The sequence below is a fragment of the Colobus angolensis genome, unplaced genomic scaffold, assembly GCF_000951035.1.
Source record: "Colobus angolensis palliatus isolate OR3802 unplaced genomic scaffold, Cang.pa_1.0 Scaffold6, whole genome shotgun sequence".
In the NCBI taxonomy this organism is placed as follows: domain Eukaryota; kingdom Metazoa; phylum Chordata; class Mammalia; order Primates; family Cercopithecidae; genus Colobus; species Colobus angolensis.
The window spans coordinates 2,767,381-2,780,811 of NW_012119598.1; the positions used below are offsets into that span (position 1 = coordinate 2,767,381).

At 36.3% G+C, this 13,431-nt stretch overlaps 1 protein-coding gene across 1 annotated transcript in view; it reads right to left on the reverse strand.

Moving 5' to 3' along the window:
- ADAM28 (ADAM metallopeptidase domain 28) overlaps window positions 1-13,431 on the reverse strand; it is a 62,021-nt gene that overhangs the window by 36,020 nt on the left and 12,570 nt on the right. Inside the window, exons 3-6 of the mRNA XM_011962894.1 lie at window positions 9,913-9,989; window positions 9,646-9,724; window positions 8,457-8,533; window positions 6,153-6,345 (exon numbers count right to left, since the gene is read on the reverse strand). Of these exons, the coding sequence (XP_011818284.1) occupies window positions 6,153-6,345; window positions 8,457-8,533; window positions 9,646-9,724; window positions 9,913-9,989 (426 nt within the window). The remainder of the gene's footprint in view (window positions 1-6,152; window positions 6,346-8,456; window positions 8,534-9,645; window positions 9,725-9,912; window positions 9,990-13,431) is intronic.

Genomic DNA, 13,431 nt, shown 5'->3' on the forward strand with positions numbered 1-13,431 from the left:
ACTCCAGCCTGAGCAACAGAGTGAGACTCTATCTCAAAAAATAAAAAATAAAAAAAGAGAGAAAGAAAAGTTACATAGTGGATTGTCTCATTGAAAAGGGACCAATAGATTATTCCTACTAAATAACAGCTCATCAAAGTTTATTAGATTGCATTTCTGGAAGTGCACGTCTTTGAGTAGGTAACTAAAGTTCGATTACAAAGAACAAATTTGTGAAGATAGACTTTTAGATGTTATCTAATGAGACATGTACTTACTTCCTACCCTCCATGGGAACAAAATATTTATTAGCACTTACAATACACTGAGAGTGCTCTGGGAACTGCAAATGCAGTAGTGAAATCAACATGGTCTATCTGTTGATGAAGCTTACAAGAGACAAACATAAATGTATCAGATGGTGGCCAGTGCTATGTGGAGGATTAAAGTGGGCATGTGATATTGAGTTACTAGGTAGCTGTTTCAGAATAGGTGAAATTATCTAAAGAGCTGGTCGTCTAGCAGATGTATTAAGGAAAATGAGAAGCCAGGCAAGGAAAGATAAATTGGAAGATAATTCAAGCAGAGAAAAAAAAAATTAGTAAATAGACGCTAAGGTGAAATAGTATTGGCGTATTTAGAGCATAGGAAAAAAAAGGCTTGTGTTTTGTATAACATAATGGGGGAGGTCACCGAGAGACCGGGAGTAAAGAGAGGAAGAGACCAGAGAGGTCGATGGGATGACAATCATATCAGGGTTTGTGACCCGTGGTCAGTTGTGTGGCTTTTATACTAAATGCTATGGGAAGACATCAGAGGGCTTTGAACAGAAAAGAGATGTGATGTGATTTACAATAAAAATGGCACTGGATTGATTGTGTGGTGTGGATTCTGCTGAACTGGGATGGGCCGGTCAGGCAGAGGCTGTTGCCATGGTTATTATGAGATGGTACCTTGGCATAGTCAGAAAAGGGAGCAAAGTAAAACATCTGAAATATGTCGGAGGCACTTGCTGGTGGATACCATGTAAGGAGGGATGAAGAAAAAGAGAATCAAGGACAATTTCTAGATCCAAACTTGAACAAATGATGAGTGGTGGTAGTGGGGAGAAAACGAGAGGAGTAGGTTTTGTTTGTGGTTTAGAAATTGGTAGTTCTTTTTGGGACATATTTTAGGTTTGTGATATCAGATGTTTGAGTAGATGTATTAAAAAGATAATTATAACAGTCTGGCCTTTAGGAGAGGGGCAGAGGCTAGAGATACACATCTGATGGCCATTAGTGCGCAGTTCCTATTTAAATAAGGCACAGGACAGGGTGAGATTACCTAGGAAGAATGTGTAGATAAAGATCCAGGATTGAGTTATGTGAGGTTCTCTAATATTTACCAATCAGAGCAAGGGTGATAGAAAGGAAATGAGAAGGAATAGCACTCCTGAGGTAGAGGAAAGTCAAAACAATAAAATGTCTCAAAAGCAAGGCTCTTTCCACATAGTTACCAAGGAGTGGAGAAAGAGGGATAGGAGGCCTATACAAGCAAACCCAGGAGTCGATATTCACAGCAACATACAGGAGTTTCACCAAGTTCTAGCCAATCAAAGGTGGCCAACTCTTCAAACCATATTCGAATAAGGCAAACACCAAGCTGTAACCAATGCAGCTGTTTCTGTACCTTAATACATTTTCTGTACGTCATTTTTCTGTCCATAAATCCTCTCCAACCATCGAGCAGCACAGAGTTGCTCTGAACCTCTTCTGGTTCTGAAGGCTGCTGGATTCTCAAACCATTCTTTGCTCAATTAAACTCTGTTAAATTTGTCTACAGTTTGTCCTTAACAGTCCTCATATTGTACATTAGATCTTTCAACTGCTTTACCCAGCACATTGGCTACTTGGTATCCTTAGACCTGTATCTCCCCATTTCCTGTCCCTACCTAGACCCTGGTAACCACTATTTTATTCTCTACCTCTATATATTTGACACTCATTCCCCCACTTTTTTTTAGATTACTTTTCATTTTGTTTGTTTTATTTGCTGTGCAGAAGCTTTTTCGTTTGATATAGTCTCTTTTGTTTACATTTTTACTTTTATAACCTTAGCTTTTGGTATGATATCTAAGAAGTCATTGTCAAGGTTAATGTCAAACAGCTTTTCCCCTCTATTTTCTTCTAGGAGTCTTATGGTTTTAGATATTACATTTAGGTTTCTTACTCATTTTGGTTTGATTTTTAGTTATGGTATAAGAAAAGGATTCGATTTCACAATTTTGCATGTGGATATCCTGTTTTCCCAGCACTATTTATTGAAGAGACTATCCTTTCCCCAGTGTGTCTTTTTGGTGCCCTTGTCGAAAATTAATTGACCATATATGTCTGGATTTATTTCTGAGCTTGCGATTCTGATCCACTGGTGTAGGTGTCTGCTTTTATGCCATTATACTGTTTCAATTATTATATCTTTGTAATATAACTTTAAATCAGGTAGTATGATGTCTTTTTTCTCTCAGAATTCCTTTGACTATTTGGGATATTTTGTGGTTCCATACAAATTTTAAGATTTTTTCTTATTTCTGTAAATACTGTAATTGGGGTTTTTATAAGGATTGCATTGAATCTACATATTGCTTTAGGTAGTATGAACATTTTAACAATATTCTTCTAATTCATGAGCATGGAATATTCATTTATTTGCATTTTCTTCTATTTCCCTCATCAATGTTTTATAGCCTTTGGTGTACAGGTCTTTCACCTCCTTAATAAAATTTATTCCCAAGTATTACTTATGTTATAAATGGAATGGTGTTCTTGATTTCATTTTTGACTAGGTTGTTTTGTGGATAGAAATGTCACAGATTGTGTATGTTGATTTTATATCCTGCAACTTTATTGAATTTATTTATTGGTGTTAATGGGCTTTCAGTGGAACCATTAGGGTTTTCTATAGGTAGAATCATTTCATCTGCAAATAGAGGTAATTTTAGTTCTTCCTTTCTAAGTTGAACATTTGTTTCCTTTTCTTTTCTAAATGCTCTTGATAGTACTTCTGGTACATGTTTAACAGAAGTGGTAAAAGTAGGCATCCTTGCCTGGTGCCAGAAGAATGGCTTTCTATTTCTCCTTTCTGATTGATTATGATGTTATCAGTGGCTTTTCATAAATGGCTTTTAATTTAAAAAATAAAGAGAAAGAAGAGTGGGCAGGTAAACCTTATTGCTTGGGCTGAGACATATTTTAGAGTTTCACATCATTCCAGCTTCAAATAAAATAATGCAAAAGTGTTCTTAAATATTCATTATGCTTTAATCATCAACAACTGCATTGTACACTATCAACATTCGTGTGGTTGCTGAAAGCCTATGATTATGTGCACTTAACCACACCTTTCTTATCAAAACTCGAATTCCAACTAAGCCAAGGACAAAAGTTACATATTAAACGAATTTCAGAAGAAGATCCACGTATTTGAGTGAGCACTTACTTCCATGAAGAAAGAAGAATATAAGAATGACAAAATCTCTGAAATGTAACTGGCATGTAAAAAAGTTTTCTGATTATAAACTATCAACTTTGATGTAGTTTTGGGAAACTAGCTGCTATAGAATGTTTACAAATATCCTAAATCAAGAAAATTTGTAACACTGTGTGTTAATAAAATAAGGCATATTTGACTGCTAAAATATATAAACAAATAAATAAATAAATGGCCTTTATGATGTTGAGGAACTTTTCTTCTATGTCTAAACTCTCAAATCAAGAACCATTAACTCCACACTATTATTTAACTGCCTAAACTTTTAATCAAGAAAGCATGTTGAACTTCGTTTAATGCCTTTTCACCAATTGATATGATCATGCATTTTTTGTCTTTCAGTCTGTTGATATGATTGATATTACATTGATCAAGGTGTGTATGTTAAGTCAGTATGCCAAGAATAAATCCAATTTGATTATGATGTATAATCTTTTGGATGTGTTGTTGAATTTGATTTGCTAATATTTTATTGAAAATTTTTACCTCAATGTTTGTCAGAATTATTGGCCTGTAGTTTTCCTTTCTTTGGTGTCTATGTCTTGGCTTAGGTATAAAGGTAATGCTGGGCTTGTAAAAAGTGTTAAGAAGTACACATTCCATCTCTATTTTTTTGAAAATTTTAAAAATTGTTGGTAATAATTCTTCTTTGAATGTCTGATACTTTTCAGCTCTAGAGTCATCTAGTCCTAGGTTTTCCTTGTTGAAAGGTTTTTGTTACTATGTCAATCTCTTTGTTATTAGTCTGTTCAGGCTTTCTACTTCTTTCTGATGCAACCCTTATAGGTTGTATTTTTCTAGGAATTCATCTATTTTCTCTAGGCTATCAAATTTATTGACAAATAATTTTTCATGTTAGTCCTTTAAGATCTTTTTATTTCTGAGACATCTTTAAAATCTCCACTTTCATTTCTGATTTTATATATTTGAGTTTTCTCTCTCTTTCTCTTAGTCTACCTAAGAGTTTGTCTATTTTGTTACCATTTACATGGAATATGTTCTTCTTTCTTTTTCTTTCAGCCAATGTATGTCTTTAAAGCTTAAAAGTGTGTCTTGGAGGCAGCATATAGTTAGATCTTTTTTCAGCCATTCAGGCACTCTTTATCTTTTGATTTGAAAAATTAATCCATTTATATTCCCAGTAATTATTTATAGGAAAGGATCTACTACTGCCATTTTGTTTTATAGGTTTGTTTGTTTTTTATTTCTTCCTCCCTTGTTTATCTTTGTGATTTGGTCATTTTTCTATAGTGCTGCATTTTTATTCTTTTCTCTTTATCATTTGTATCTGCTATAGTTCTTTTTTTTTTTGTATTTACCATGAGGTTTGCATAAAACATCTTATAGTTGTAAATGGAGTATCTTATACCAATAAAAACTTCAGTCATGTATAAAAACTCTAGACTTTTATCTTCCCCCTGACAATTTATACTTTTAATGTCATAATATGCATACATATTTCTTAACAAATTATTATGGGTATCATTATTTTTGACTCATTTGGTTTTTAAGTTTCATACTAGAGATATATGTGACCTACAGAGCGCTTAAAAGTGTTGGCGTATTCTGGGTTTGACTACGTATTTACCTTTACCACTGAACTTGCTGGTAGAATTTAAATCTACAGAAAATTAAACTGACTGGAAATTTTATTTAGACCAATTATGCCCTGTGCTCACAGACTCTGAGAACATTTAAAAGAAATGATTGGATTTGAAATAAGGATTGGAAATAAAAGTAGTATCAACAAGGAAATAAAACTAATGTCAACAAAGATATTTTGATATGTGCTCTACAGACTAAAACACAACACTAGATTCATTTTTCTCCTATGACTAGAAGCAGAATTCCACACATAAAATAATAGTCTAAGTTCCTGTAGCCAAATTCTATGTCTATCTTGCTTATTTCTATCTCTCCAGCGCCTGTGACAGCACTTTAAGAGAGGTTTGTTGAATGAATTTATGATGACAGGAGGATGTTTTACTTCAAAATAATAATAATCACTCTGTAGCTTTTTGGCTAAAATCAAGAGCAAATTAATAATAATACTTTATATCTTTGTGGTTCATTATAGGCTACAGGGAATACTGTGACAGGTTTCTGCTTCTAGAGGGCAGTTACATTTTACACTTAGTTTTAACCTTTGTACATTGCTGAAAATACTAGTGGATTCCAGCCAAGTGCGGTGGCTCATGCCTGTAATCCCAGCACTCTGGGAGGCTGAGACAGGTAGATCACCTGAGGTCGGGAATTTGAGATCAGCCTGACCAACATGGTGAAACCCCATCTCTACTAAAAATTAGCCAGGCATGGTGGCACATGCCTGTAATCGCAGCTACTCAGGAGGCTGAGGCAGGAGAATCACTCGAACCCAGGAGGTGGAGGTTGCAGTGAGCTGAGATCACACCATTGCACTCCAGCCTGAGCTACAAGAGTGAAATTCCATCTCAAAAAAAAGAAAATAGTTGATTCCTAACTATTTGTTACATGAATCATTAATGTCTAGCAATATTTAAGGATTAGTGTCTCTATAACTCACTAATTTCGACAATGACTATAGTTTCAGTAAATTGCACTGCTAATTCTGCAAACGAAGGCAGAATACATGCAAGCATTTCAAATAAAAATAAAGTTACACATACTACTAGTCTGGTGGCAGGTCGGGCAATGTTCTGCTGCAAATCGTGGGCCCACAACACACCATCCGTCCCACAGGTGCTGTCATAATTCTTTTCATCGGGGTCATACTTGAAGAGTGCATGCTCCTGTCCATCCCGATGTATGGGGCTTAAAGGTTCAATAAAGTATCTTTGATTCCCCTGACGGAAGTAGCCCCTGAAAAAAAGAGTTCTGGTTTCTTGACAAAGTATTACTGCATTAGGTTTATACAGATTTATAAGATCCAAAAGAGGACCTTTAAAATCCCTAGTCAATGTCAAAAACAATTTCAGCTCATGGCGATAAAATACAGTAAAACTTATAGCTGAAGATACCTTGGAGATTATCTAAACTTATTTTCTATAAGGAAATAAGACATACTAGGGAGAAGTGACTGCTAGAATGTCGTGCAACCAACCATATCAGTTCTGGCACTAGAATGAATATTTCCTGACACTTGGTCCAGCATTCTTCCAATTTTAATGCTATACTTGTTTTAAAGGTACCCTTAAAATGAAAGAGACTTTAGAGTTTTATAGATAAGTGTTAAAATACTGGCTTTATAACTCATTCACTGTGACACATTGGGAAAATTTTTTAAACTCACAAGCCTCAGCCTCAGTTTCTCCACTTTTATTTGTCATGACACCTTCCTAATATTGTGATAGTAAAGATTGAATGTGAGAACATGTAAAGCACATTGCATATATTATCAACTTCCTAATTTTCTCTGCTAAAACCTTGAACTAGGATTCATTCAACCAATATTCACTGAGTACCCATTATTCATTAGGCATTGGACTAAGGGTAGACAGCAAAAATAAAGATATGGTCTCTTTTCTTATGGAGCTTATGTTCAAATGAGGAAGATGGATGTGTATCAAATAATCACAGAATATATATAACTATACAGTAAGTACTTATATATAATTATAATAGATAATTGATGTGAAGAAAAAGTACAAGAGAATATAATAGACTGAATTAAGTGTACATAAAATTAGATAATGGCAAGACCTCAAGTGGTCCGCCCACCACAGCCTCCCAAAGTGCTGGAATTACAGGCGTGAGCCACCAACCCCAGACTCCCTCCCCACTTTAAGCTCTCTCTCTCTCTAGATAAGCGCTCTCTCTCTCTCTCTCTCTCTCTCTCTCTCTCTCTCATATCATTATGGTGTTAATGATATGCTATGCTCATATCCATGAGATGCATGAATTGAGAAGATGATATGAGAAGATGAATTATTGCAGTGGTCTGCATAAGGAATCATGGTAGATGGACTAGGATATTGCAGTAGAGACAGAATGAACAATTTCAGAAAGCGTTTAGAGGATAGAATCAACAAGACTAGGTAAGGGATTGAAATTTCAGGGCTGAGGGACAAGCAAACCTCAAGGAATTTAGGTTTCTGAACTGGGCAAGTGATTATTTGATTATACCACTGATTAAGACAGAGACATGGAAACTGTACCAGATTCAAGAGACAGTCATTAGTTTGGTTTAAGGCACACTGAAATTGAGATTTCTTTAAGATATCCAACTGAAAATATGAAAAAGAAAATTCAATAATCAAGTCTGGACATCAGAAGAGCCACCTTACTATAGACAGATGCATAGCATATCATTAACAGACAGAAACATATGTCATAATCACAGATAAGACAATCTAGAGAGAGAGAGCTTAAAGTGGGGAGGGAGTCTGGGGGTGGTGACTCATGCCTGTAATTCCAGCACTTTGGGAGGCTGAGGCAGGCAGACCACTTGAGGTCAGGAGTTCAAGACCAGCCTGGCCAATATGGTGAAATTCTGTCTCTACTGAAAATACAAAACTAGCCAGGTGTGGTGGCGGGCATCTGTAATGCTGAGGCTGAGGCAGGAGAATTGCTTGAACCCAGGAGGCTGAGATTGCAGTGAGCTGAAATCGTACCACTATACTCCAGCCTGGTGACAGAGCAAGACTCCATCTAAATTAATAAGTAAAATAAAGTGAGGAACGAGAAGAGACAGCAGCTCCCATTCCCTAAAGATTCTGACTCCAGAACTGGGACTCAAAATCCTGTATTTTAAAAATAAGCTAACAAAAATATATTTGAAAGCAATTCAGATATGTAATTTACAAACCACTATCAAGAGAAGCAGTGTTTCTTCAAATTTCAACATTTTGTGGCCCTTATGATTCATATGCAACTATATAAAAATTAATGATATTTGGGATTCATCTGGTTGGTTAGATATATACATAAATACCACAATCACAGGTGCATGCAAAACATTCCTGAAGTCTTACCTTAGACCCCTACATGTGCTGATGCTAGCATCAGAATCCTTTTCATTAATTATATGTCCTTGATAGTAACAATCATCCTAAAGGAAAAGGAGTTTTATAAAGAGACGTACATGTGAATTTTAGTGCCCCTGCTAAAGCCGCATTGGAAATCTTGAAACAGGATTTTAAATACTTTAAATACTTTCAAATCATATTCTGCTGAACAACAGTAAACTCAGAGATGTTTAAAAAATAATTAAAAACTTTCATATACGTTGAAATTGTTAATGTCAGTCAATGATCCCAAAATGTTTACAAGGTATTAACTGTCGGTGTTGACTAAGTAGGATGAATGTCAATAATATTTAGATGGAATAAACTTGAATATGTGAGTTTAAAACCTGAGCTCCTAAAACACTGGGCACTCATTTTTCCTTTTGGCTGATTTCTCATTAACTTTTTTCTAGCAAAGATCTACAAGCCTTTTTCCAAAGGATGGGTTATTCAGATTGGGTTTTTGTTTTTTCTTTCTTGATTTATCTGAAATGTTCTATCAGATAAATTGGATCAGCACATTTCTTGCCTGCATTTGGAGCAAAATGCCCTTCTTAACATTTTTTCGTGTGGGTGTTCCATGAAGGACCTTTCTAATTTGGGACAGATGAGGTGTTGGCCCATGTTAACTCTGGTATTATTGCTACAGAGAACAATGCTTGAAGGGCTTCCCATGGAAAATGGAGCTCAGAAAAAGAGGTAATGGTGCATGACCCCTCACATGACTACACACCATCATCTGCTTGCTCTAAGAAAACATGGGCTATGAATAGGAGTCAAGAGAAATTGTTAAAGAAAAACAATTCTGCAATTGCCATTGAGGAAACAGTCTTGGTTGAAGAGACCACAAATCTAGAGAAATGATAGAAATAGATTGAGAGCGCCAGAGGTATGTAACTCTTCATGCTCATTCTACCCACCCTCCTATAGGAGTCCTTAAAGGCTGGAAAAACTTACCAGAGTTGCCAAGAAATTGTTTTGCTCTTGTCAAAATATAAAAAAAAAGAAAAGTGGAAGATCAATTGGGTAAGGGCTACTGCTGAAAAAAGCACTAATGTTATAAACGCAGTTTCACTTCTATTATTTGCCTAGCAAGGACACCGCCTTTAGGGCTCTGGGTAAAACCCCTATTGAAGAATTGAAGAGACTATAATACCATAATTTGTGGGCTTGTGGTGATCTCCTTTCCAGTGGAATTATAATATGTTTCTGTGTAGCCTGGTGCAAGGAGGTTCCTAGAGAAAGACAAAAATGTTGTGGTTACTTATGCTGATTGCTAAGTCCAGTGAACTTCTTGAGTCATTTGAGAGCAAAAGCTGATTAGTCCAGGTTTGTGCCAGCCATAAGCAGCAACAGACTCAGCACACTCTCCACATGCTGCCTTTCTCTTGCTGAGGATAATATCACAGATAAACGTACTTACTTGTTTTTTTTCAAATAAAGCACTGCAATTTTTCCATTAACTGTCATTTTATACTTTAACTCGGTTTCAAATTGTTCCTGCAAAAATATACATTTACTTGTAATTAAAAACATACACAAATATTCACTTGAATATTATACTTCTATCTGTGTAGTCATTAGCAAGCAATATCTGCTTTTTAGCAGTGTAATAGCAAGTGCTTGCCTATTCCCCTTTTAACAGATCAAACAACTCTGGCAACTAAATAAACAAATTATCTGAGAGCCTTTTATCCATCCATCCTTCCATCCATCCATCCTTGCATTTTACAAATATCGTTTGAGTGAGTGCTGTTTCTTTGCAAGGTACTGCTTGGTTTTGAAAACTCGACTCTAAGCAAGAAAAATTGGTACCTACTGTCAGAGAGCTTATAACCTTGTGAAAAGACAGACATTGACATGAGTTATGTGCATGATGGATGTGTATAGTAGGATGTCTAACATCTTAAGGCCAGGAAAGGCTTTTTTGAGGAAGTGATGTTTAAGATGACACATAAATTACCCAGGTGAAGTGAGAAAGGGAAGTTATCTGATTAGAAGGAATAGTGTACACAGACGCCTAAAATCTACTATCACATCTCATGATTTTTGGTCTCGAGGTCTTCTCAAGACTAAGTGGAACATAAACTATGAGAAACATAACACGAATATATACTGTAATGTGAGGAAGAACCATCAAGAAGAAACCACAGTCCCAGGTATTTAGGAGGAAGAAATACTACCTCAAGTCAACCACGTAAAAGGATAATTATTTTAAACTTTGATATTGTTGTATAAGGAGAGCTGTTGAGGACTACACAGAATTCTTTTAAAGAAGATGTTTTGGGGTACTAAGTTCGGACTTTCGTCTATAAAACAGGGTTATTAGCTGTGGTCGCACTCAATATCTAAAAAGTTATTAGGAAGTGCCTGGTTACTGTCATTAAAGATATCTAAATATGGTAGACCAAAGGTGGTTGAGAAACACATATTACAGACTGAGTTGTGTTTCTTCTGCTGTGTTGCACCTAAGGTCAGGCCTTCCTTCTCTCCCTCCCCTTCTGGCCCGTATGGTATCTGAGCTCACAGAGGGACAATGCATGTTAGAGTCATCAGATCATGAGTACTGTTCTGGGATTTAGCCCTCTCCAAAGTCAATTGTTACAGTCCATACTTTCCTTAAATCCTCAGTTGTTGAGGTCTGCTCTGCTGTCAATAATCCCACGCTATAAATATCCCCCAATGTGGGCCTAGATAAGTAGAGGTTGATGGGCTCAGCTTATTTTCATGGACGACAGGAACTGGAAAGAGACAGGGCATTGAAAATAAAAGTTATGCAGAGTAGTCATAACCTCTTATTGTTCAGGTTTAAGAAAAGCTAGCTAGAATGAAGCTATGAGAACGATACCAAATATGGTCTTCTACCAGAAATGGCCTTCCAGATATCTGCTTCCTGTTCAGCAATGGATTTTTAGTAGATTTAGTTACTAAAACTTGAGCTGAAGGTTGTTTTAGAAAAGAATAAATGCTTTTGGAGTGGAGTTTTGGTCAACACTGGCATAAAGATTATGGATGGAAGGAAAGATCAAGGAAGAAAGCTAGGGCCTCTATGAAAAAGAGTACACTGGGTAATATAATAATAATACTTTTGAAAGCGAGTTCCCTTGTGGAGAGCAAGGTTTGAGGATAAGAAGTGTTGTTCTAGTTGTGTACTTTGTGGGTTTGGAAGTATGCATCAAGAGAAGTAAGGTGCACCTTGATTTGGAGAGTACTCACTAGAAGGAAATGATTTTGATTTTACTGAGGAAGACTAGCTAGCCACAGAAACATACAGATCCAAATTTTCTCTAAAAATAATGTCATGGGTCCGATTTAGAGGGTAGATTGTGAAAGCCACAGTCCTCGATGGTCCTGGGATGGAGCAAATCTGTAAGTTCAAGGACATGTCAGTGGGCACACAGGAAATATCAAGAGAAGCCCTAGAAGACACAGAGAGATTCTTAATTTTAGTAATACAACAGTTATTCAGAACTCACAGTGAATCCATGAGCTCTAAAAACCCTGCTAAATCAGCTAATGGGCCTGAAAGAGTTCTCAATCTGAGGGAAGAATTGTGCTATAAGATATTTTCTTTTATGACATGGGTCAATACCAAGATGGTTTGGGCCTCTAAGAACATGTACAATCTGGATGCTGAATTCTATGAAGAACAGTTACTGTCTTTAGAAGGTAAGTTCCCAGCATCAGGGACTTTCACAGAGTATGTGTTAAATACGTCTCTAGGGAGCTTTATGGGTAATATGCTCCAGTCAGAAACATTTATTCATTTGTCCATTAGTTTACTTATTCATTTGGTCATTTACTTAACACATACTTATTGAGTCCTTATTCATATAAATACAATTGTGAATATAATTATGAATAAAACATTCAAAGTTCTACCTTGTTCTTTACCCCCAGCCCCCAAAAGTTTTTACAAAGGATTGTTTCAGTCTAGCTGAAATATTAAGAGATGTGGCATGTGTAATCAAGTCAGAAAGATGGTGTCACACCCCTGGCATAGCTGACAGGTAAAGCCAGTGCCTCAGTTCTCTGGTTGTATAATAAAACAACACAGGGCACAGTTGTCTAATGATAACTACAAAAGTCCTCCATCTGTTCACTGTCTTGAGAAGTGAAGCACTTAATCGAGGGTGAGACCTATGAAGCTTTTATGGGATGGGATACAGAGATCCCCTTGATCATAAGGGTGGTCAACTGCACTATGAATTGTGGATTGTTTCAAGTAGTATTTGCTAATCAAGTCTTTGCACAGGGAAGACCAATAGTCTCAACACAGAAACTTCAAAGATAACTCCCAAGAACTTGGCTTATACCTGGAAGACAGTGTTCTTCTTAGTCGTAAGGTGTGCCTGAGAGACTATAGAAGTCTATGCCAATGGAAATCATATATTTGTTGTGTGGCAAACAAAGATGTTACTAACTTCTTTAGTCTATGTTTGTAAAACAAGTATCATACAGCAGAACCCAATAACCCCAGCAGGGCAGGATTGGGATATGAGGCATGCAGCAGCATTAGAAGCCTTAGGTCGTGGATAGGACAGAATCTGGAATCACGGAGAGATTGCTGGGGTTTAGTTCTGGATGTTCACAGGGTGATATCAAAAGCCACAGGAGAGGATTGCCAGATAAAATACAGGATGCCAGTTAAATGTGAATGTCAGATAAACAGAATATTTTTGTTAATACATATAAACATATAATACTTTTTAAAATACATGTGCCCCTGTGACCATTGTGACATACTAATGAAATATTTGTTGTTTATTTGAAATTTAAATTTAACTGGGCATCCTATATTTCTGTTTGCTAAATGTGACAATCCTGCACATGGAGGAGTTTAGAAGATGTGAGAAAGAATGGAAAGTAGAGATCAGTGACTAAGAAAAAGAGATGCAAATGCACGAGCTGGGAAAATTAGATTCATTCTGTTGGAATGCTT